Source organism: Microcebus murinus, chromosome 12 (assembly GCF_040939455.1).
Source record: "Microcebus murinus isolate Inina chromosome 12, M.murinus_Inina_mat1.0, whole genome shotgun sequence".
NCBI lineage: Eukaryota > Metazoa > Chordata > Mammalia > Primates > Cheirogaleidae > Microcebus > Microcebus murinus.
The window spans coordinates 9,857,747-9,881,326 of record NC_134115.1 but is presented as its reverse complement, the minus strand read 5'-3'; the positions used below and the strand labels follow the sequence as shown (position 1 = coordinate 9,881,326).

The window sequence follows — 23,580 nt, the reverse complement described above, 5'->3', positions numbered from 1 at the left end:
ACCTTTCCCAGGGGTGCCATGAAGAGCCAATAAGAGAAGCGGAGCAAGTTGGTGAGGGGATCCCCACTGCACCCGAGACCCTCACATGGCAAAAGAAACTTGTGGGCAAGCAGGGCATGAGCCACACCTACGCGCCACAGGTGTAGACAGCAGGAGCCAAAAGAGCCTCTGGGGAGGCTGGCGGCCACTCTACACACACACCCCAAGAGGAAACTTGCAAGGGAGTGTTAGCCTACACTCCTGAGGAGACTCGGTCCAGTCTGTCACGCATCCCCACCCCATGAGCAATGATCAACTCCCCTCCTCACATCCCTGCAGTGGGGATCATCTGACTTTTCTCTGCACACCTTCAAGGACAAGGGGCTCACTACAAACTACAATCCCTCTATTTCTAAACAGCTCTAACTGACATAATAGTTCACCTTTTCCAAACTAGAATCTGTCTCCTTAGAGCTTCGCCCACGAGTTCTGCACTCTGGGAAGAGTGTAAACTGGGAGTGCAAGTCACATCCTTACTGAAGCTCAGTTTCCTCATCTGCAAAAGGGGCCCATGGGATGCACCTCACAGCACGAGGTCAGAGTGAGATGGAGTGACAAGGGCAGCCTAGCGCCTGGCTGGGCACAGGTGCTCAAACGCAACCTCTCGTTTCTGCCCTTTCACAGACACTCCCGCTCCCCCGTCCCTCATCTTCCCCAGGCTGAGTATCGCCAGCTCTTCATGTGCTCGACTTCTGACCCCAGTGCCAGCTGTCCCATCCCCTCTTAACATATGGCATGTAGAAATAAACACAGCCTGGACTGTGGGGCCCCACCTGCCACTGACCCACACTGAGGAGGCTTGGCTGGAACCCCCCCAGAATTCCAGACTGAGAAGGAACCTCGCTCCTTAGAAGGTCAGCCCAGCTCCCTGAAGGAGACTCGCACACTAAGATAATGAAATAAGAACCAAAGCAAAGGAGTTTCCATGGAGACGTGCAAAGCCAGTCAAGGGGGACCCTGCATCAGGTCTTCAGGGATGGCCCTGGCCTCAGCCGCTTCCCAGGAGCTGTGGCATCTCCAGCCCCATGGCTCCGCTCCTACAAAAATAACCCTGGGTGTTTTGTGGACATCCCATAATCCTGCTGAAAAAGCACAGGGCCTTGGGGAGGGCCACCCGAATGTGTTTGGATGCTCAGCGCGGGAGAATCCAGGGCGGAGACACAGTCCCTACCCATCCTAGCATACATCAGTGGGGCGTACCCATTTCCAGAGAGAGGACTTTCTCTCTCTGGAGTGTGAGCATGTGTTTCATTCTAGAACACAGTGGGCTTTAATTAAGCCTCACCCTAGATACTGAAGGATCCCTTAAAAATAAAAGGAATGATTTTATCCCTCAAAAGACAAAGGGTGGGGTGCAGGTGCAGAAGGTTCTGGGGCAAGGAAGGCTGGTGGCACCTTGAGAGCGTGGGGCTGGGTGGCCATCATGGGCTGGGTTACCTGTCACTGATGAAGATGTGCCCTGCTCCGTCACACCCCCTCGAGTAGGGGCCAGTTCTGACTTTTCCAACTGGGGGAAGAAACACACAGGAAAGAGCTGAGACTGGCTTGTCAACATTTCAGCAACTAAATGTGCAAATCCATCTGCCCTCTGCAGCTGCCCTTGGGCGGCCCCTCCCTGCACACCAAGACCCCAAACAGCGGTCGCTTGTTGCAAGACGTGCGTGGGTGAGCCAGGCACGGGCGGGCGGGTCACCCAGAGCGGGACAGGCCCTGGGTGACGGTGGCCCTGCATAGCTAAGATGCCCACCCACCCCCAGGCACTGGCCCTGCCCCTGTCCTAGGACGGCACCTCTGGGAGGAAGTTGCTACTCACCGAGGGCTGGGGCAGCCGTGCAGGCCCCGGGACCGCGTCAGCAGGCACCACGGGCAGGACCAGGTCTCCCCCACAGGCCTCCGAGCGAGGCCGGTCCCCTCTCAGGGGATCCAGGGTGAAGTCTCTGTCGCCCGCCTCCACGGGGGTCCCAGCTGAGGCTGAGGAGGTGGGCACATGCTCCTGGTAGAGCAGGGTCCGCAGCTTCTCGTCCAGGCTCTTGATGGTGCTGTCCACAAAGCCCACCCTGGGGGGCGGCCCTTCGCCATCTGACTCCAGAGCCGAGAGTGGCTGTGGGGGGGCGGCAGGCCCCAAGGGTGGGCTTGGGAGCTGGGAAGCAACCAAGCTGATGGCCCCCACTGCGGTGGGGGCTGGGGGAAGGGGCTGCCCCAAACCGGGTTGTGGGGCCCCACTTGGGGGACTGGGCTCAGGTGCAGGAACTGGTAGGGGTTCCCCTGGGGCACTGGCCTCCCTGGCTGAGGCGGGCTCCCCCAGACCCACGGCACAGCGGGGGGGCTCTGGAGGTAGGGCACAAGGTCCTAGGCCCGCAGCGAGAGGCTGTGCAGCAAGCCTGGCATCTTGAGTCTCCACTAGTGGCTGGGGGGTCTCGAGCTCACTGGTCGGCCCATGAGAGGTCCCTGGCCCCCCTGCCTGGACGGCAGTCCCTGACACTGGCTCTGGCATGGTGCTGGTGGCTGGTGCAGCTGTGTCTTGGGGTAGAGCAGTCACAGGAGGGGAAGATGGTAGCAAAGGGGCGGGTGCCCCGCTGGGAGGGTTGCCGGGGCCCGCCTGGCTCAGTAACTGCTGACCAGCGAGGAGGCCAGGTTGCTCCTTCAAAGGCAGCTGGTCTTTATAGGGTGCTGGATCTAGAAGAAATGTAAAAATGCCTTTGTACCAACCTACTCTGCTCCTAGTTACCTGGCTCTCTCCTGGCTAAAAAGATGCCTTGCACTGCCTGGCCCTGGCCCCAGCACGCTGGGTTTCTGCTTCCCCAGCACACCGGGTCCCTGCCTGCCCGCAGCTCAGGCTGGGCACTGACTGTGCTCCCTCGGACCTCTGAGCCACCAACTTCTCAACTCCAGTCCCTGTGCCAACAGCGTCCCCTCTGGCTGAGTTGGCAGCATTCCCTTCCCTCTGTGTGTAGCGTGACACCACCAGGTATGGCCTGCTATCTGTCCGTCATCCATCTGTCCTTACCCTCACCCTGAAGGAGAGTGCCACGAAAACATGGCTCGTCTATCCTGCACTAGCCCAGTCAACAAAAAATTTTTAAATGGACTTTTAAAAATTAAGGTGTTTAGGTAGTGAACTGTGTACACCCCCAGGCCAGGAGTGAGCAGGAGCCTGGAACCGTCCGTCCATCAGCCCCCAGTGTTCGGTACAGTCTGGAGTGTGACCTTCCAGGGCTGGTAAGTGATGCTGGGGGAGAAACCTGGAGTCCAGGCAGGGAAACGGCATCCAACAGCGTCTTGTCCAGGAACCCATGGAGCTTTTAACATGCTCACGGGCACCATGGACATCCAAGCAAAGGATACGGGATGTAGCATTTCTCAAACTTACTTGTCCTTGGAGCCCATTTTGCCTTACTCTAAAAAACCAACCAACCTTTTGTCCCTCTAAAAAACACAAACTAAATCACAAACCAAAAATGAAAACTGTAAAAAAAAAAAAAAAAAAAAAAGAAGGTGGGGATGGGGTGATTACCAGGACCTGGTCTCCCCTCTGCCCCCAGACCGACTTTGCCCCTCCCCCCACCAGCCCAACACAGTTAAATAATCCTGACAAGCATTTCCTCAGCTGGTTTTCTTTGTGGCTTTCCCATATGTGTCTCTAAGCACCATAGTTCGGGCTTGCTCATCCCATCAACGGAATGGTACTCCATTCTTTGGTGCCCGGCCTCGCTCTCACACCGTTTGTGAGATGCGTCCGCAGAACTGTGCCACAGTGCACGCGTCCGTCCTGTGCTGGTGTCCGCTGGGCCGCCAGGTGGGACCGTGGCCAACTCTGCACCACAGTGTGTGTGGGCCTGCGTCCCGCCAGGCGCCGGGGGTGGAGCTGCCAGCAGGGGACTGTCTTTGGCCTTCAGTAGGGGATGCTAAGGGGCTGCCCCAAATGGGAGGCAACTTCCCCTCCCACAGGCATTCTCTGAGCACTCCTAGGGCTTCCTACCCTCCCAAGTTATCCTGGGGGTGTGTAACAGGGTCTCATTGTGGTTTATTTTTGTCAATTGTGGCAAGAACACTTAACATGAGATCTGCCCTCTTAATAAATTTTTAAACACGCAATGCTGCATTGTTAACTATATAGCACCATGTTATATGGCAGATCCTCTACAATCTATTCAGCTCACATAACTGAAACTTGGTGCCCAATGAACAACAACTCCCTATGTCCCCTCCTCCTTTCTCCGCCTCTGGCAACCTCCGTTCCACTCTCTGCTTCTCTGAGTTTGACCCTTTCAGTTTCCACATATAAGAGGAATCGTGTAGTATTTGTCTTTCTGTGTTTGGCTTATTTCACTTAGCATAACGCTCTCCAGGTTTATCCATGTTGTCACAAATGACAGGGTTTCCTTCTTTATGGCTGAATAACATTCCTTTGGGAATATACATCACATTTTCTTTATCCATTCATCTGTCAGTAGACACTTGGGTTGTTTCCGTATCTTGGCTATTGTGAATAATGCCACGATGAACATAGGACAGCAGGTATTTCTTCCAGACCCTACTTTCAATCCTTTTGAGTATACACACACTCAGAAGTGGACTGCTAGATCATATGGTAGTTCTAGTTTTATTTTTTGAAGAACCTCCACACTGCGGTCCATAAAAGCTGTACTAATTTACATTCCTTCCAACAGTGCACAAGGGTTCCCTTTTCTCCACATCCTTGCCAATACCTGCTATCGTTTGTCTTTTGACAACAGCCATCTTAACAGGTGTGAGGTGACATCTTGTGGTTTTGATTTGTGTTTCTCCAATAACTAATTCAATTGAGCCTTTCTCCCATGACCACTGGCCATATGGGTATCTCCTTTTACAATATACCTATCTAAGTCTCTTGCCTATTTTTCTACTGAGTGGTCATTCTTTTCTTTTTGATTGGTAGTTCCTTCCTTCGTGCATTCCGGATGAGATTTGTTTCCTGACCATAAGTGCTGCAGAATCTTCCCTCACTCTGTGATTCGCCTAAGTGCCCAATTAGTGGTGTCTTTTCATGTACAATAGTACTTAATTTTAATACAGTCATATTTAGCCAATTTTTTAGCCAGTCTTTCCTTTAGCATATTTTGTTGAACTTAGTTTGTTCTACCTTGGGTCTACAACGCTGTTAGGTGATTAAGTATGAAATGGCCAATTTCCTTAAGTACTGTGTTTCCCCAAAAATAAGACAGTCTTATTTTTATTTTTCCTCAAGAAGACACCCTAGGGCTTATTTTCATGTGTTATTTTTTTTAAGTACAGTACAACAATCTACATTTATTCAAATATAGTTAAATCATCTTCTTCTGGAACTCTCCAAACCCCGAATTCCATCCTGAATTTCTTATGACTCTATTTCTTTTAGAACCATTGGCTCCAATCTCTCATGTCAAGCAACAGAGTTCTCATGGGCCAGATGAGAAGGGCTGCTGGTCTTCTTTACCACTCCACGACGAAATGCATGGGTTGTGCAGATACACTGCGAAGCCACGCCCATCACTAGGTCTTGTTTTCGGGGTAGGGCTTATATTGCACAAATGCTTAGAAATCCTGCTAGGGCTTGTTTTATGGGTAGGTGTTATTTTCGGGTAAACATGGTACTAAGTTTGACAGCTCATATCTCTGACACTTTGACACTTCTTGGTTTTTGGTTGTTTTTGTGTGTGTGTGTGTAGGTACATCCCTCATTCTTTCAAACACATATTTTGCCTTGTGATTATCTTTCAAAATTTTTTAAGAGCAATTTTTGTGAAACCATGGATAAGTCAAGAGATTCCACTGGATTTTCTACACTATTTTCTGTAAATAAGGACAGTGTAAGTTGTTTCTTTCCACTCTGGATACGTTTTATGCCCTTTTCTTGTGAACTGTCTAGAATTTCCAGTAAAATGATGAATAGAAGTCACGAGAACAGACATCCTTGTCTTGTTCCTGATTTAGGGGGGATGAGTTCAGACATTCACCACTGGTATGATGCTACCAGTAGGATTTTCTACATTCCCTTCATTGAGTTAAGGAAGTTCCCTTCTATTCCAAGTTTTCTAATGTTTATAGTTGCTAGATTTTGTCAAAACCTTTTCTGCATTCTGATTTATGATATCATTGAAGTATCATATGAATTTTTTTCTTTGATTATTTTCTAGTTTATCAATGTAGTGAATTACATTCCTTTTCCATAGTTTTTTGAACATACAGAACACAGTTATAATCGTCTTAATGTGCTTGTCTGCTAATTCTAGTATCAATTCTAGTATCAGTTATGGGTTGGTCTACAATGTGGGATTTTTCTTATATTGCCTTGCCTGATCATTTTGATTAGATGATAGACAAATATAAATTTTACCTTATTGGGTGCTAAATGAATTTGTAATACTATGAACAATCTTGACCTCTGTTGTGGGATGCAGTTAAGTTACTGTAATACAGTTTGATCTGTTTGGACCTTACTCTTAAGATCTGATGGGTGGGATAAGAGGAGCATTAGGTCTAGGACTAATTATTCTCCATGACTGAGGCCAACTCCTTTTTCATACTCTACCCAATGCCCCTTGAATTATAAGGCTTTCCAGCCGGCTGGCAGCATTCACAGGCCTGTGTGATTTCTCAGTTACCATTCCCTCTAATACTTTGGGCTGGGTCATTTCTTGGTACGGGCAGTTTCCTCACTTATAGTATTCTCCTAAATAATCAAGGGGAATCCTCTTGTGATCTTCACACTTTTCTCTCTGTGCAGCTCTCTCCTCTCAAGAACTCCATCCAGAAAACTCTTGCCACCTAAATCTCCCCAGACTCTCAGGCTGGTCTCCTTACCCCAGAATCTGCTAAACTCTGCCTGGACTCTTCCTAATCCCTTTCAAGGGAGTAAGCTGATTGTAGAGGGTTTTTTTCAGTCTCACAGAGATCAATGTCCTCCATTGATTTATGTTCAAAGCCTTGAAAAACATTGTTTCATGCATTTTGTATGCTTTTTTAGTTGTTTTCTGAAAGAAAATAAGTCCAGTGCCTATTATTCCACCTTGGCCTAAAGTAGAAGTAGGAGGAGTCTCTTTTATTGTCTGCTGTTTCAGCTTTTCTTTGATGCTATCTTGCCTTATTATCTGCCTGGTTATTTTTTTCAACATATGTAAATTCAAAAAAAAATTTTTTTAAACTACCAAGTAGTAAAATGAAGTTTTTCCCTAGGTGTAGAGTCCTGTGAATTTTGACACACACATATTCACATAATTACTACCACACTCAGGATATGAAACAATTCCATCACCCCATAAAACTGCCTTGCACTATCCCATTATAGGCACTGTACTAAACCCTGGCAAGCACTGGTCCTGTTCTCTATCACTATAGTTTAGTTTTTCCAAACTATCATTATAAATGAAATAATACAGTACATAGGCTTTTGAGATTGGCTCCTTTCACTCAGTATAATGCCTTTGAGCTTCACCCATGTTGATGCATTTACCAATCATTTCTTTTTCAAAGTACCATGGTTTATCTATTTTATAAACTGCAGGATAACTGGGTTGTTTCTGGTTTTAGAAATTAGGTAATTATCAATAGAACTATTTATTCCTATATAGGTGCTTAAGTGAACATGAGTTTTCATTTTTCTAGGGTAAATACTGAGGAGTGCAATTGCTACGACATATCGTAAGTGTGTCTCTTTTTTTTTGAGACAGAGTCTCACTTTGTTGTCCAGGCTAGAGTGAGTGCCGTGGCGTCAGCCTAGCTCACAGCAACCTCAAACTCCTGGGCTCGAGTGATCCTTCTGCCTCAGCCTCCCGAGTAGCTGGGACTACAGGCATGTGCCACTATGCCCGGCTAATTTTTTATATGTATATATCAGTTGGCCAATTAATTTCTTTCTGTTTATAGTAGAGACGGGGTCTCGCTCTTGCTCAGGCTGGTTCTGAACTCCTGACCTTGAGCAATCCGCCCGCCTCGGCCTCCCAAGAGCTAGGATTACAGGCGTGAGCCACAGAGCCCGGCCCATAAGTGTGTCTCTTATAACAAGCTGCCTGTTATCCAGAATGGCGGTGTCATTTTACATCTATACCAGAAATTTATGAGTTCCAGTTGCTCCACATCCATATCAAGATTTGGTATTATCAGTTCAGCCATTCTAACAGGTGTGCAATGATCTCTCACCGTGGCTTTGCTTTAATTTGTATTTCCTTAGTAGTCAATGATATTGAACAATGTTTTATGTGCTTGCTAACTGCCATCCTTATTTCCTCTTTGATGAAGTGTCAGTTCAAGTCAGTTGAACATTTTTCAACTGAGTTTGTTTTCATGCTGCTGAATTTGAGAATTCTTCATATATTCTGGGTACAAATACTATGTTGAATATGTGATTTTAAATTATTTTCTTCCAGTCTTTAGCTTGCTTTTTCATTTTCTTAACAGTGGTTTTTGCAGAGAAAAAGATTTTAATTTTGACAATGTCTGATTTATCCATTTTTTCTTTTAGGGATCATATTTTTGGTGTCAGGTCTAAGAATTCCTGGCACAGGTCACAAAGATTTTCTCCACTGTTCTTCTAAAAGTTATACAGTTTTGTGTTTTACATTCAATCAATTTTGAATTAATTTTTGTGTAAGATGTGAGACTTAGGGTCAAGGTTCATTTTTCTGCATAAAGATGACCAGCTGTTCCAATACCACTGATTGAAAAGACTATCTTTTCTTCATTGGTTTGCTTTTGCATCTTTGCCAAAAATAAAATCAAATGGCCATATTTGGTGGGTCTATTTCTGGATTCTCTATTCTGTTCCATTTATCTAAATGCTAATAATCCCTTTGCCAATACTGTACTGTCTGGATTACTGTAACTTGATTCTCCTTTTTCAGAAGTATTTTAGCTCTTTGTTTCTTTCTTTTTTGAGAGACAGGGTCTCACACTGTTGCCCAGACTGGATTGCAGTGGCACGATCAAAGCTCATAGCAACCTCAAACTCCTGGGCTCAAGGAGTCCTCCTGTCTCAGCCTCCCGAGTAGCTGGGACTACAGGTGCACACCATCATACCCAACTAACTTTTTTATTTTTTTGTAGAAATGGAACCTCATTATATTGCCCAAGCTGGTCTTGAACTCCTGAGCTCAAAACGATCTTGCCACCTCGGCCTCATAAATGTTAGGATTACAGGTGTGAGCCACCACACATGATACCTGGCCTATTTGAGCTATTCTATGTACTTCTACATAAATTTTAGAATCCGCTTGTCTATATCTACAAAAATATCCTGCTTTAATTTTTATTGGTATTGTATTAAATCTATAGATCAATTTAGGGAGATCTGACATTTTTGCTATGCTGAGTCTTCCAATCTACAAATACAGTATGTTTCTCCATTTATTTAGGTTATCTTTGATTCATTTCATCAGTCCTTTATAGTTTTCAGCATATAGATTCTGTGTATGTTTTTTAAATTTGTACCTATGTATATCTTTTTCTTAGAGCTACTGTAAATGGTATTGCTTTCAAATGTGTGGTTTTCCAATTGTTCATTTCCAGTATATAGAAATATAAAGTTACTTTTGTACGATGACGACCATGTAGCCTGTGATCTTGCTAACCTCACGTGTTAGTTCTAGGAGTTATTGTTATAGAACCCATGTGATTGCCTACCATATTATCTGCAAATAGGGATAGTTTTATTTCTTCCTTTTTAATTGACATGCTTTTTACTTCTGTTTCTTGCCTCTCTTGAAGTCTGGCTAAGACTTCCAGTTCAGTGTTGAGTAAAAAAGGGTAGAAATGGACATCTTTGCCTTGTTCTCAATCTTAGAGAGAATGCATTTGGTCTTTCACTACTAAATATGATGATGTTAGCTGTAGGTTTGTTTGGTTTTGATAACTTTTATCAGACTGAAAAAGTTCCTTTCTTTTCCTAGTATGGTAAGATTTTTTTTTTTTTTTTTAAGAGACTAGATCTCACTATTGTTGCACAAGCTGAAGTGCAGTGGTTACTCATAGACAAAACTGTAGCACCCTACAGCCTTGAACTCCTGGCCTCAAGCAATGTTCCTGCCTCAGCCTCCCAGCCTCCCCAAAATATATAGAACTCCAAGTGTGCACCACCATGTCTGGCTAGTTTGCTGAGAATTTTTATCATGAATAGATATTGTATTTGGTCAAATGCTTTTGCTGTATTAGCTGATAAGATCATGTGTTTTCTCCATTGTTGGTGGATTGTCTCTTGAATATTGCCCTCTCAAGATATATACACTTCCACATGGTATGTTGTTCTTTTTATATATTTCTGGATTTGACTTGCTAATATTTTATTGAGAACATTTTCCCTCCATGTTCATGACAGATATTCATCTAGGATTCTCTTTTTTGGTACTATCTTTGTTTTTAAAATCAGGGTAATGCTGGTCTTGTAAAATGATTTGGGAAGTGTTCTTTCCTCTTGTATTTTGTAGAAGAGACTGTGTAGAATTGGTGTTATATATCTTTTAAATGTTTGACAGACTTTACCAGTGAACCTACCTGTGTTTCCCTGAAAATAAGACAGGGTCTTACATTTATTTTTTCCTCAAGAAGAAACCCTAGGGCTTATTTTCAGAGAATGTGTTATTTTTTTTAAGTACGGTACAACAATCTACATTTATTCAAATATAGTTAAGTCGTCTTCTTCTGGAACATGATCATAACTGTCCAAATCCCGAATTCCATCCTGAATTTCTTGCGACTCTATTTCCTTTAGAACCACTGGCCCCTATCTCTCATGTCGAGCAATAGAGTTCTCATTAAATGAGCAGCTCTTATCCATGTAACCTGCTCGGAGTGCATTGATTACAACACTGTCATTGATTTTATCCCATTAATTCTTCACCCAAATCACGACCTCTTGTAGGCTAGGCTTCACAAAGTTTCCACACTGATTTCTTGTCATTCTGTTTTCAATGTAGTCGTTAATTTCCATATGCAAATGGTCTTTGAATGGCTTGTTTATTGCAATATCAAGAGTCTGCAGAGAGGCAGTAATTTCTGCAGGAATCATTATTTGATCTATTCTTCTCTCTGCAAGGATGTTCTTAATGGCTTTAACACGGTGAGTCCTGGCTTAACCCCAGACTAGCCTCTTTGGCCACCTCACAAAACAAGTGTCAGCATTAAATCCAGCCACTTCCTTATAACTACTTGTGTGCACCAGCCTTTTTCGGTTTCAAGAACATAAATGTTGAAAACACGTTCAATCTTATCTTTCTTGCCCTTAGGGTTGATAAGAGGTGTGACTTTCTTTCCATCCAGACGAATTGCCAAAATACAGGTAACACGTAAACTTTCGTGACCAGTGGAGGGAACGAAGATTGAGGAGGCATCCTTCTGTTCAATTGTCGTTTGGGCTCCTTGACCCATAAACAGTGCAGTTTCATCCATAGCAATCATGTTGCAAAGTTGGTATTTAGAAAAGTCCATGCCATCAACAAAGAACTTGAATGCAAGCACTCGCTTAACAACTTCAGCATCTTCCAACTTAAACAGTGTTGTCGATTTTCTTAGAGATAGTTCATGTCACTGAAGGAAGCCATCCAGCCTGTGTTGTGATGCTTGGAAATCTTGTGGGGATATTTCTAATTATGGTCCCAATGCAAGGGCAAATCTTTGAATATCAGCCCTGCGCAGAACCAAAGCCTTTGCTCTCCCATCAGCAATCCACTCACCGATCAAGTCTTCCAGCTCGGGAAATAAAGGTTGCTGACCTGAACCACACTTGCGCTTCTTAGCATTTTCTCTATCCACGGGTAGACTGAGGTTATCGTATTCTGCCCGCCACTTTCGGACCATTCGGACATCCAACTTCTTCTCTTTGCAGAAAGCCGTCAGATTCTTGCCCTTGGAGTCCTCCACAATTTCTTTCTTGTACTCAACGGAACGGCTCTTCCTTTTGGCACTCATCTTGTCTGGGGCTGCAGATACTCAGGAAAAGCCGAGATAGGCCAGCAAAGCTGACGTGTAAGGGCTGGCTTATTTATCAGAGATCCGGTGAGCTCTGGATCCAATCTGCACAGTGCAGCAGAAATGATCTCTCTGGGCTCAGTAGGAGACCGCTTGCTGAAGCTTTTCCCCTTTCCCCTGGTGTTTGTGGGGGTGAGAGAGGCCCACAGCGCTGAGTGAAATGGCAGCCACAGCTTTCCTTCTTCCCCCTGGGCACACACAACACCTAGAGTGGAGCGTCCGGCTCCTCACTTCACTCAGGAGACTTTCCTCTCAAAGCCTCAGCTTGCAGCACGCACAGGATGGCCGGGACCTGACGGGGAGCCGACCTTGTTGGTGGGGCTGCCTGCACCTTTCCTGTCACCTCTGGGATAGTAGCTGTCATGATGGGGCAGATGAGAAGGGCTGCTCATCTTCTTTACTGCTCCACGACGAAATGCATGGGTTGTGCAGATAGGCTGTGTAGCCACGCCCATCACTAGGGCTTATTTTGGGGGTAGGGCTTATATTGCGCAAATGCTTAGCAATCCTGCTAGGGCTTATTTTATGGGTAGGTCTTATTTTGGGGGAAACACGGTATCTTGACTTCTTGAACTGGAGAATTCTTTTTTGGAGGGAAGGATTTGTTAACTATAAATTCATTCTTTCAAATAGGTATAGGACTATTCAGGTTATCCGTTACATCTTGGATGAATTTTAGACATTTGTAGCCTTTGAGAATTAGTCCCTTTTATCTAAGTTACCTAATTTATGTCTGTAGGCTTGTTCAGAACATTCTAGTTTTATCCTTTATCTACTGTAATATCTCTTTTATTCCTGATTGTTATTGTATGTGTTTTCTTTTTCTCTGTCAGTCTTGCTAGAAGTTTGTCATCTTGATGTTTTTCAAAAAACCAGTTTTGGGTTTCATTGGTTTTATCTGTTGTTTGGTTTAAATTTCATTGATTTCTGCTCTTTATTTTCTTTACTCTTCTTGTTTGGGATTTATTTTGCTCTATTTTTTCTTGTTTCTTAAGGTAGAAGGTTGCATTATTTACTTGAGACCTCTTTTCTCATCTAAACAAATTTCTAAGTACTGCTTTAGCTACATCCCACAAATTTTAATGTGTTATATTTTCATTCTTGTTCATTTGAAAATGTTTTCTAGTTTTCCCTCAGACTTTTTCTTTCACCTATAGATTGTTTAGAAGTGTTCATTTTTAATTACATTATAACAGAGAACATACTTGGTATAATTCCAATTCTTTTAAATTTATTAAGTTTTGCTTTATAACTCAGGATATGGTAATTATTCTATAAGTACTTAAAAATGTATATTCACAGTTGTTGAATGTTCTATAAATGTCAATTAGGTCAAGTTGGTTGATGGTATTGTTCAGCTCTTCTATATCTTTGCTGATTTTCTGTCTACTAGTTTTATCTGTTACTGTAGTTGTGGATTCGTTTATTTCTGCTTTCAGTTCTGTTAGTTTTGAAGCTCTGTTATTAGGTGCATACACATTTAAGGCTGTTATGTCATTTTGATAAATTGACCCTTTTATAAATATGCAATGTCTGTTTTTAATCCTGAAGCTCTAAAGTGTATTTTGTCCAAAATTAAAATAGTCACTCCAGCATTCTTCTGACTTGTGTTTGCATGAGTGAAATGGCAGCCACAGCTTTCCTTTTATGACACCTTTTATGATACTTTGTCTTTTAATCTTCCAATATTATCATATCTAAGGTTTCTAATAGATAGCATATACTTAGGTCAAGTTGTTGTTGTTATTGTTATCCATCCTCATAATCTGTGTCTTTTAATTGATGTGCTAAGACTGTTTATATTGAATTTCATTATTGGTATATTTACGTTAAGGTCTATCATTTTATTGTTTGTTTTCTGTTTTATAACCCCCCTTAGTTCTTTAAGTTGTCTTTCTAAACTTTTGTTTCTCCTTTCTGGCCTTCCATTTGAATATTTTTAGTCCATCTTAATTTGTTATGATTTTGACTGTATCTCGTTGTACAATTATTTTAGTGGTTACTCCAGGACTTCCAAAACACATATTTAACTTTTCACAGTCTACTTAGAATCAGCATTTTACCACTACAATAGAAATGTAGAAACATCACAAACATATAGGTCTCTTTACCCACTATATCATAGTTGTGTTATACATTACACCTACATACATTGAAAGCCCCAGCAGACAGTGCTGTAAATTTTAAATTTCAACTGTCAGACATGTTTTAAAGAAATTAAGAGAAGAACAGTCTATTATATTCACTCAGGTATTTGCCATTTCTGTTGCTTTTCCTTCAGCCTGATGTTCCGAGTTAACTTTTGGTATCACTTCCCTTCTGTCTGAAGATCTTTAGCAATTCTTTTAGAGCAGGTGTACAACCTATGAATTCTCTTAGTTTTCCTTATTTGAGAATGGCCTTATTTCAGTTTCATTCCTGGGGGACATATGCCCCGAAAACAGAATTCTGGGTTAACAGTTCTTTTCTTTCAACACCTTTAAAATGCTGTGTCGCTTCCTTCTAGACACCATGCTCTCTGGTGAGAGACCTACAGTCATTTGGATTGCTGTTCCCTTCTAGGTAATGCATCATAGTTTTTGGATGCTTTCACAATTTTTTCTTTGTCTTTAGTTTTCAGCAGATTGATTATGATGTGTCCAGACATGAATTTCTTTGGGTTGCGTTTAACTATTTGGGGTTTTCTTAGCTTCTTAAATCTGTAGGTTTTCAGAGGTCCTCAAACTACGGCCCGTGGGCCACACGCGGCCTGCTGGGAACATTTATGCTGCCCACCAGGTGTTTTGTCGCCACTGCCTGTCCTGCTTAGCAGCTGACTTGTCCCGTGCCCACAGTGCGCATGTGTGGAATGTGCGCCGCACTCTCCAACGGCCCTCCAATGGTCTGAAGGACAGTGAACTGGCCCCCGTTTAAAAAGTTTGAGGACTCCTGATTTGTCTTTCACCAAACTTCAGACGTTTTTAGCATTATTTCTTCATATGTTTTTAGCACTGCATGCTTTTTCCTCTCCTTTTGGGAGTCTGATGACACAAATGATACATCTTTTACTATTGTTCCTTAAGGCTCTGTTGATTTTTTTGTATCTTTTTTCCCTATTTTCCAACTGGATAATTTCAGGTATTTTAATTTTCAGTGGATAAAATTACTATTTTTTTTTTTCTTTGTACCTTCCGTTTCTTTGCAGATACTTTCTACTTTAATATTTGTTTAAAAAATGTTTGTGATCGCTTGTTCAGGCATATTTAAGGTTTTTGTCAGATCATCGCCACATCTACATCATCTTGTCATTGGCACATGTTGTCTATCTTTTTCCACACAAGTTGGCAGTTTCATGGTTTTTCTTTTGCTAAATAATTTTGGATTCTATTCTGAATATTTTGAATGATATAATGAGATCCTGAGTCTTGTTTAAATCCTATGGCGACTACTGATATTTTTGCTTTAGCAGGCAACTGACATGGTTAGGTTCAGACTGCAAGTTGCAACCAGCCTTCTGTGGGCTGTGGTTACATATCAGTTCAGTCTTAAATGCCTCCACCATACTAATCTGATCTGAAACAGGTGTGTGTCTCTTGGGGGCCAGCCTGGAACCTCAGTGGGGCTGGAGCTATCTATTAAATCAGTTCTCAAAGTTTTTCGTATGCTAATTAGGATCAGATCCATGCACACACAGGTTGAAAGTAAGTGAGCCCAGGAGTCCACAAACAACTTTATAGTTGTTTTCCCAAGCTCCTCCCTTTCTGTGGTCTTCCTGGTACTTCCTGGTTCCCTGACACTCTCCTTTCTAAACCTCTGGACAGAAACTACCCAATTCCATGACTGTGCCAGGCAGGACTAAGTGGCAGGAGGACAGAGAGAGAAAAAAAACAGTGGGTTTTAGTTCTGTGCATCTAGCGCTCTGGCTCCCCTGAACAGAGAGGTGGGTTTTCCCCTCTCATAGTTTTGTCTCCTGCATACCCCTGTCACCTCCTGCTGCCCCGTGGAATTATCTAGGGGCTGGTGCAAGAGAAGGGGGAAAAAAGAAAAAAAAATGTGGATGGGCTTCCCCCTCTCTCTGAGCTTGAGGAGTTCCCTTTCCTGCTCTGGGAGCTGGAACTAGGGGTCTCTCCTGGAGCTCTCCCTGGATGCGTGCGCCAGAGTGCTCACTTCTGGTCCTCAGGCCACACTGAGTTCAGACCAGGGGATACCAGAGGAAAATGTGCTAAACTCACCACTGGCTCAGTGGTACTTTGAATCCTGGTGTGCTTCACCAGTCTTCCCACTGCTGATATTTTCCCAAGTATCAAGATAGCTGTGCCATACATCTGTCCAGGACTTAACAGCTCAGTAGGAAGAAAGGCTGGTATGTGTGCTTACTCCATCTTACCCAGAACCCCACTCTTTGCCTAGTTGTTGTTTACTATGTGTCAGATATTGTTTGTACAAGTCACATGAGGCCTAGAATGATGATATTCCTTCCTGCAGAAAGGACTTTCCCTAATGAGGGGCTGAGATGCCCTGAGGAGGGTTCCTCTCTCCGCAGGATGGTGTCTTTCCTCTCCATAGCTTCCTCTTCTAATACAACGCTTCAGCAGGGCCACCCGTAGGGCCCCGGACTCTAAGGCCTGTTCTACAGCCTGGTGAAGCTGCTGGAGCAGCACAGCCTCGCAGCAACTCCTGCAGAAATGGGAGACAGGCCTGGGAAAAGGAGCCCAACCTGGCTCACGCCCTGTGCCTCCATCCTCCCCTGGACCTCAGCTGGGTAATTCTCCACTATGTTCAGACTTCGAATGCCTTCACACAGATGACTTTTAGGATATGTCCGACATTTTTAGTCATCCTCAGTAGACTGTTAATCCAAATTGACAGATCTGTCACCAATTTTTCTTTTCTTGTATTAATAGTAAAGGAAACTGAATCTAAAAGGTTTTCTGAGGTCACTCAATGCATAGATGAAGGGAAGAGGGTTTAACTCTGTTCTTTGAACCATACATTACACTGTCTCATTAACCTCTACATCACACTAAAAGTTAGCTTTACCCTTATAGGAATTTATCTTTATAACTGGATGTATGCATATTAAAATCCAGAAGTAATACACAAACATATTCTTATTCTAAAATGGAATCTTGTATGTAAGGCTGTTTCTCCCTGATCACTTAGTCCAGTTTGAGCCCAGGCCCTGCACCAGAGATCACCTTATCTCATTTATGGCTTTGCTGGGATTTTATTATTACCCTGACTTTTTCCCCGTGGGAACAAATCTCTGAAAGATAATGAACAAATCTCTGGAATACACGTGTCACTGGAAATACACGATACAGAATTAAAATTGACTTACAGATATTTTTCATGAATGTACCATAATGTTAGGTCAGGTTATATAATCAGTAACTTTTCCCTGCCAACTAAAAGAGAATTAAACTTTAAATTTGTTCAAATGACTATTTTCAGCCTCCCAAAAGACCGTAAAATCAAAATTTAACTGATCACCCAGACTGCAAGCTTGCTGGCATCTGCATAAGCAGGTGCAGCTGTGGACCAATGCACAGCGATCACTGTGTGAACAATTTTAAATCGGTCTCAGTGCTGAGAGGCACTCCCGCGCCCCCCACCCCAGTAAAGCAGAACCAGCGAGGGTGCGTCTGCTGCAGGTGCAGTCCACATAAGAGACGGGAGGAGGAGTCACCAGATAACAAGGGTGAGAAAGGGCAACGGAGCTCTTTAGCACACACCTATGCAGCCACCAGTGTCACCTGCATGGTGGAGGTAACAGGGCAGGCTCCAGACCAGATGCTGCCTTGACTTGGCTGATATGGTGGAAAACAGGGATAGGGATACAGTCCCATAGGCTGCTCTGAGTCCCGGTGACGGCGCACACCCACCAAGTGACCTGCAGGAGGCCTGTACGTTACCTGGGATGGGGGCAGGGGCTCACGGGGGCTGTGGCTGCTCATACCTTGGCTGGCTTCTGGCTGCAGGGAGCTGAGAGGAAGTGGGGGCGAAGATTCAGGGGCCTCAGGCGCCGGGTGCTCGGCCACTGGACAGATGATAAACCACCTCTTCCCGGTGTGCAGGACTACAGGGCAGGGCAGACACAGCATGCTGAGTGAGCTAGGCCAGCGTGACCCCCACCACCTGCATCAGACTTGCCACAGGGGGATCTGGGGGACTTAGATGTTTGGGATTTTTGCCAGGAAGGGTGTAGGCAGGAAACCCAGTTCCCAGTCATAACCCTAAATAGCTTCCCTCCCTGGAGCAGGCTGCCCTGGGCCCCTTGATGAGGGGCGTCCATCTGCTCTTCTCTCCCACCAGAGGGGAGGGGCAGGCAGCCAGCCTGGCACGTGTCACGGACAGCCTAGGATCTCGAGAGTGCCCCGCACCATCCGTGAAGGCACTGATGCGGGTCTGGTCAGCAGGTGACAGCTCCTCAGATGGGGCGGCCGTGCCCAGACAGGGAACCCTGGTCACCACACCCACCCACACCCCTCCCAGTGCAATGGCTGACCCCCTGGCTATATGCTCAGTGGGGCTTTTATCAAACTCCTGCGGAAAAAGAGAGGAGTGAAGTTAGGGAAATGCTTCTTGCCAAAGGCCTGTCTGCTCTCACGAGCACAGCCCAGAGGGCAGACTCACCGTTCTGCTGGTACACGGGGGCGTTGGCTTGGGACTGCCTGCTCTCCTGAGTGAAGTAAAAGGGCCAGAAATCAACCCATGGAGCTCCAGTGCCCACCTGCCCACCTGCCCTGCTCTCGCCACTTCCCACGCGGACTTCAACCTCTCACCTCCCCAGTGCCCAGGCCACAGGTGCCTAGGTGCGGCGGGCTGGCCCCCGGGTCAGAGCCACGGTCAGCATCTGTGTCCTCACTGAGCATGTCCTCTGCCTTGTCCATGACGTCCTTCATCTGCTCGATGAACGTCTCCCGCTCGGCCTGCAGGATGAAGTCGTGCTCCACCTGCAAACGGAGGCACGGCACCACTGGCGAGGACCTGCCACAGGGCTGTGGCTGTGGGGTCTTCAGCAGGGATTGACTGATTTCTATCCTCACTAGGCCCCAGGGGAACACACAGTGAAGGGACGTGGTCCCCGAGTCAGGGGCTAGACAGCCCAAGGAGAGAAGCAGACAACCTCAGGAAGGGAGGAGAACGGTGCGGCCCGAGGGCAGGCCTCCTGAGCACAGGACCTGGGCTGCACTGCCCCACCCCGAGTGGGGGCTGCTTGCTGACCCCAAGCCCAGTTCATCCATCTGCATGGCGGGGGGCCAAGGACTGGGACCAGAAAGAGGGGAAGAGGGTCCATCCGGGACACAGCCACCCAGACGGTTGTGAAAGACAAGGTGGGGGGTTGAAGGTGGGGCCTTGGGGACATGAAAGTCTCTGCAGGGACAGCAAAGCCACAGCAGGATGGCCACATGGCACCTCCTGGTGTCTGCTGCCCCTTGCTCTCCCATCCTCAGCCTGTGGCGTTCGGCTGCAGCCTAGCACACAAGTGGGCGTCTCCAGCAAGCAGCTCCTGCCATGGCCAAGGGGAAGGCGGCTGGAGGGTGCTACACTGCAGCCCGGACACCACACAGCTTCCAGGCCAGGGGCTCAGGAGGACACACCTGCTGTCCCCACCTTTCACTGTGGGCACGCGGCCCCTTGCTCACATCCTGCTCCAGCTGCGTCCACAGCCACTCAGGCAGATAGGACACTGCGACTCAGAAAACCATACAAACGAGGAAAGAGGACAGCCTGTCCTCTCACCCAGTGAGGTCTGCTCCCCGACCCTTTTCTCCCACCCACACCCCTCTGTGGTCACTGAGACGCCTTGGGCCCTGCATGGGGTATCTGTCCTCCCAATCCCTCCGGGGCTAGGTCCATCTGCCTCCCAGGAGAGCAGAGCTCCCTGGAGCCCCGAGACACCACCCCCAGGAGCACCACTCACACCCCCCAGACGGGAGCTGTCCTGTGCTGTGTTCCGTGGTCCACCTCTTAACTTAGTGCAGTGTGTGATCTCAGTGCTAAGTGGAGTAAGGTGCAGCCAAAGTTGGGGCATCCAGGTGAGATATAGGTGCCGTGTGCAAGAATTTAAGCAATATTGCAATTTCATGAAACTTTTACTCAATGAAACTGAAGTAAACCCCTTGGCAACTGGAAAATCGTTTTCCTCTTGGCTATGTATTTCTTTTAAAGTATATTGCGATTAAAATTAATGTAAAAACAAAACAGAGAAACCTAAAAAACACAGGGTCCAGGTATAACCTGGGATTGATGCAAACCAGCTCCAAACCCCTACAGCTCCTCCTCCACTCCAGGGGCCGGCAGGGGGTCCTGGGCAGGACAACGAACCGAAGGCCCTGCCCAGCCTCTGCCACTGACAAACCATTTAGGGACCGCTGGCACTCCACGCTCAGAGGAAGACAGTCCACAAGGTGGGGAGGAGCTGGCCAAACACCCTTTTGCCTGCTGTCCCTGAAGCCCGTGCGTCCCAGGGCCAGGACAGGTGACAGAGGGGCTGGCGGGCACGACAGAGGCCTCACGTGGACGGCCGCTTTTATGGATGAAATTTGTGTATTTGCACCACGCTTACTTCGTAAAGGTATCTTGGATCACTTGGTTTTAAAAAGATGAGAGAAAAAGCAACAAATTGAAAGGAGAATCAGAGTGCTGAGTGGAAGAAACTCAAACTCAAAAACCCTGATCTGAGAAGATGCCATGTTTACAGAGCTCACAACCAAGTAACAGCCACGTCCCTTCCTGTACAGGGATGTGTGTGCGCACATGTGCACAAAGATGCAAAAGAAGACTATTAAAAACAAGGGGAGCTGAATGCACAGTGCAAGCAGCGAGCAGGCAGGATGGGAAACGGTAGCTGCCGGCGTGGCAGCCAGAGGCCGAGTGACAACCTCACAGACACTCACTTTATTGTCACGCTTCGTAATAAATGAACGGTAACGTGAGCTGCACGGCAAGACGGAGTAAGGTGAGAGAAGAGGCGTTCTACAGTGTCAGCAGCTGAGCGGGGAGCCCTGTGTTTGTTCCTGCTGCACCCAAGGAACCAGCTGCTCCCCCCCATGAAGACCCTCCCTGACCGAAGCACAGCCAGGCCCCGCACTCGCCCCCGGGCCAGGCCCCGTCCTGTACTCAGCCTCACCCAGCTCCAGCGAGGTCCCGCTGAGTGAGCGCAGTGAGCACCCCAGCTCCACGTCTGACCAAACGGCTCAGCCCCACTCTGAGGCCCACGCTCTGACCTGGACGTCTCCTCTGTGCTGTCTTCTACCCACCGCCCCACCCTGCTCCCTGGCTGTAAACCCGCACCTGTCCATGCTGCATTTGGGGCTGACTATCCTCTGCCCCATGGCCATAGTCCTGGAAAAAGTCTTCCTGACCATTTCAACAAGTGTTAGAATAATTTCTTTTTTAATGCTTTGAGGGACCGTGCCCTGGGCTCCAGGAGGGGTTTGTCCAAGGTGTCTCTGCAGACACTAAGGCACAGACTTGCCCGAGCAGAAAGCCAGGGCTTCCCTTGCTAGCCCAATGTAGGGACTCAAGGAAGCCAGGGCAGTGGTGGCTGGGAGGACACAGTCCAAGGGGGCAGCTTCCTTTGGCTTCTAATGCAGCAGCCACGAGGCAGGTGAGGCAACTCATATTACTGAATTCAAATCCATTTGACATTCTGTTCCCTGGTCACGCTAGCTCCACTCTGGCGCTCCGTGGCCGTCTGCAGTGAGGGGCAACGGCACAGGCCAGCGCTGTGGACTGCTTCTTTAGAACCCAGCTTCTCAGGCTTCCTTAACTTCACTCAGGCACAAACGACGGGCTGAGAAGGACGTCCTCCCATGAGGGGTCACAGATGGACCGGCGCGATCAGGGAACACAAGTGTACCCTTTTCTCCTGTTTCTCTGTGTGCTTTCAGCTGGATCGTTTCTGAGGGCCCGAGACCCGCCCCATTCCTAGCCTGGGGTCAGGTGCTGGGGACACGGTGGGGCCCCAGGAGTGCAGGTGAGGTGTCATGGACTTGGGCGGGGAGCAGGCAGAACTGGGTGGGGTGGGGGTGGGAAACAGGGGCAGGGCTCTAAGCAAAGAGCACAGGACGTTAGACCGCAAGGAGGCAGCTGCTCTCTTCTCGCTCAGGTGACCTGCCCACAAAGCCCCTTCTTTCCTTCTCAGGGGCAGACTTAGGCTCTCCAGAAACCTTGGGGAACACCGTCTTGAGGGGCTTATGAACACATGTCACAAGTTGTCCTCCCGAACCCGAGGGGTCTCCGCTGAGCGTGGGGAGGAGCCCGAGGAGCCCAGGCCGCAGGGAGCCAGCGCTCGCCGTTGAAGACGCCGGGCTGACCAGCGCCCCCACGCACGGTCGAGGAACATGGGGAGCCAGCCCGCCACCTAGACCCAGCCTCACCATGTATGTGGCGATCTCGTCAGGTGCGTCCCCATCCAGGTCGAACTTGAAGGTCACCATCTTGTGGTTATGCGTCTCCAGCTGGCACTCCACCATCTTGTCCCCCGTGTTGCACACCTGCGGGCAGCAGCACGGTCAGACCTTGGAGCACGCTGCGCCCACACGCCCTGTGCCCCGGCCACTCACGTTCAGTATGGTCAGCCGCGGCCGGCTGGCCCTCTCCTGCCGGGAGCGCGCGCGCGTGGACCTGCGGTGGTGCTTCCGGGCGGCCCTGCCCTCCAGCCTGCCCCCTCCGAAGGTGCCTTCACAGCTGTCACTCAGCTCTTTTCCAGAAGTGACGTCAGAACCTCCATAGCTAAGTGAAAACCAAGAACGTCAACGGCACCCACAGACGACCAACACGGTAGCTATGGTGGGGAAGGTTGGCTTCTACGGAAAACAGCCCGAAGACCTTAAAACCTCCAGGGTCCAAAGCGGTGACCTGCAGAGGCAGTGACCACCCCTGCAACAGGACCCCGAGCCGACTTCAGGGCCTGCGCCCCTTCACCTCCCTGCTGTGCCAGGTGGCACAGGGCCGGGGGTAAAAAAGGGTTTCCTAGGTACTGGCCGCATGACCTTGGTCCTCCCAGTCTCCTGCCATGTGAATCAGCCCCCATGCCTCAGTCTCCCCATCTATGCAATAGCAATAAGAACATGCCAGCCACGTGGGGCTACTGTGGGCACTGGAGCAAAGTAGCAAAGCCTGAGTGCACACAGTGCCCAGTGCCCCAAGGGAGGGGGCAAACGATCACTTCCCGTGACCACCTTTGGTAAGGACACCATTCCCTCCACAGAACACAAGTGCCCACAGCCGAGAGGCCGGGAGCCCCAGGGTCTGGACTGGACTCAGCCTGTGCACAGGGCCACCCTCTGGCCCGGCACTGCCAACTCTCCGCCCATGGCCTCCCCCTGCTCCTTAGGACGGCAGGCCAGTGCCAGACCCAGAACACGGGCCAGCACACAGCCAGGAGCCTCTGACACCCTCTAACTACGGTGGCTGACGAGACCATGAGAGGAGGTCCCTGAGCTTCCATCAGATCAGGTCTGAGTGGGGGTGGGTGGGCGGTGCTTGCTGAAACCCTGACAGCACCAGGGCAAACTGGAGCAGGCTCTGCGTGAAACGGTGGCAGAGCCGGGCTGAGTCGGCGTCTGGGCCTGT

The 23,580-nt window shown here is 47.5% G+C and overlaps 1 protein-coding gene across 9 annotated transcripts in view; it reads right to left on the bottom strand.

The window, feature by feature from the left end:
• The window catches only part of WNK2 (WNK lysine deficient protein kinase 2), a 126,063-nt gene that overhangs the window by 31,542 nt on the left and 70,941 nt on the right, over positions 1-23,580 (bottom strand). For all 9 annotated transcript variants that reach the window (XM_076008515.1, XM_012747149.3, XM_076008510.1 and 6 more), the window contains exons 14-20: positions 22,569-22,737; positions 22,383-22,499; positions 18,780-18,950; positions 18,631-18,676; positions 17,954-18,073; positions 1,853-2,715; positions 1,477-1,546 (exon numbers count right to left, since the gene is read on the bottom strand). In XM_076008515.1, the coding sequence (XP_075864630.1) occupies positions 1,477-1,546; positions 1,853-2,715; positions 17,954-18,073; positions 18,631-18,676; positions 18,780-18,950; positions 22,383-22,499; positions 22,569-22,737 (1,556 nt within the window). The remainder of the gene's footprint in view (positions 1-1,476; positions 1,547-1,852; positions 2,716-17,953; positions 18,074-18,630; positions 18,677-18,779; positions 18,951-22,382; positions 22,500-22,568; positions 22,738-23,580) is intronic.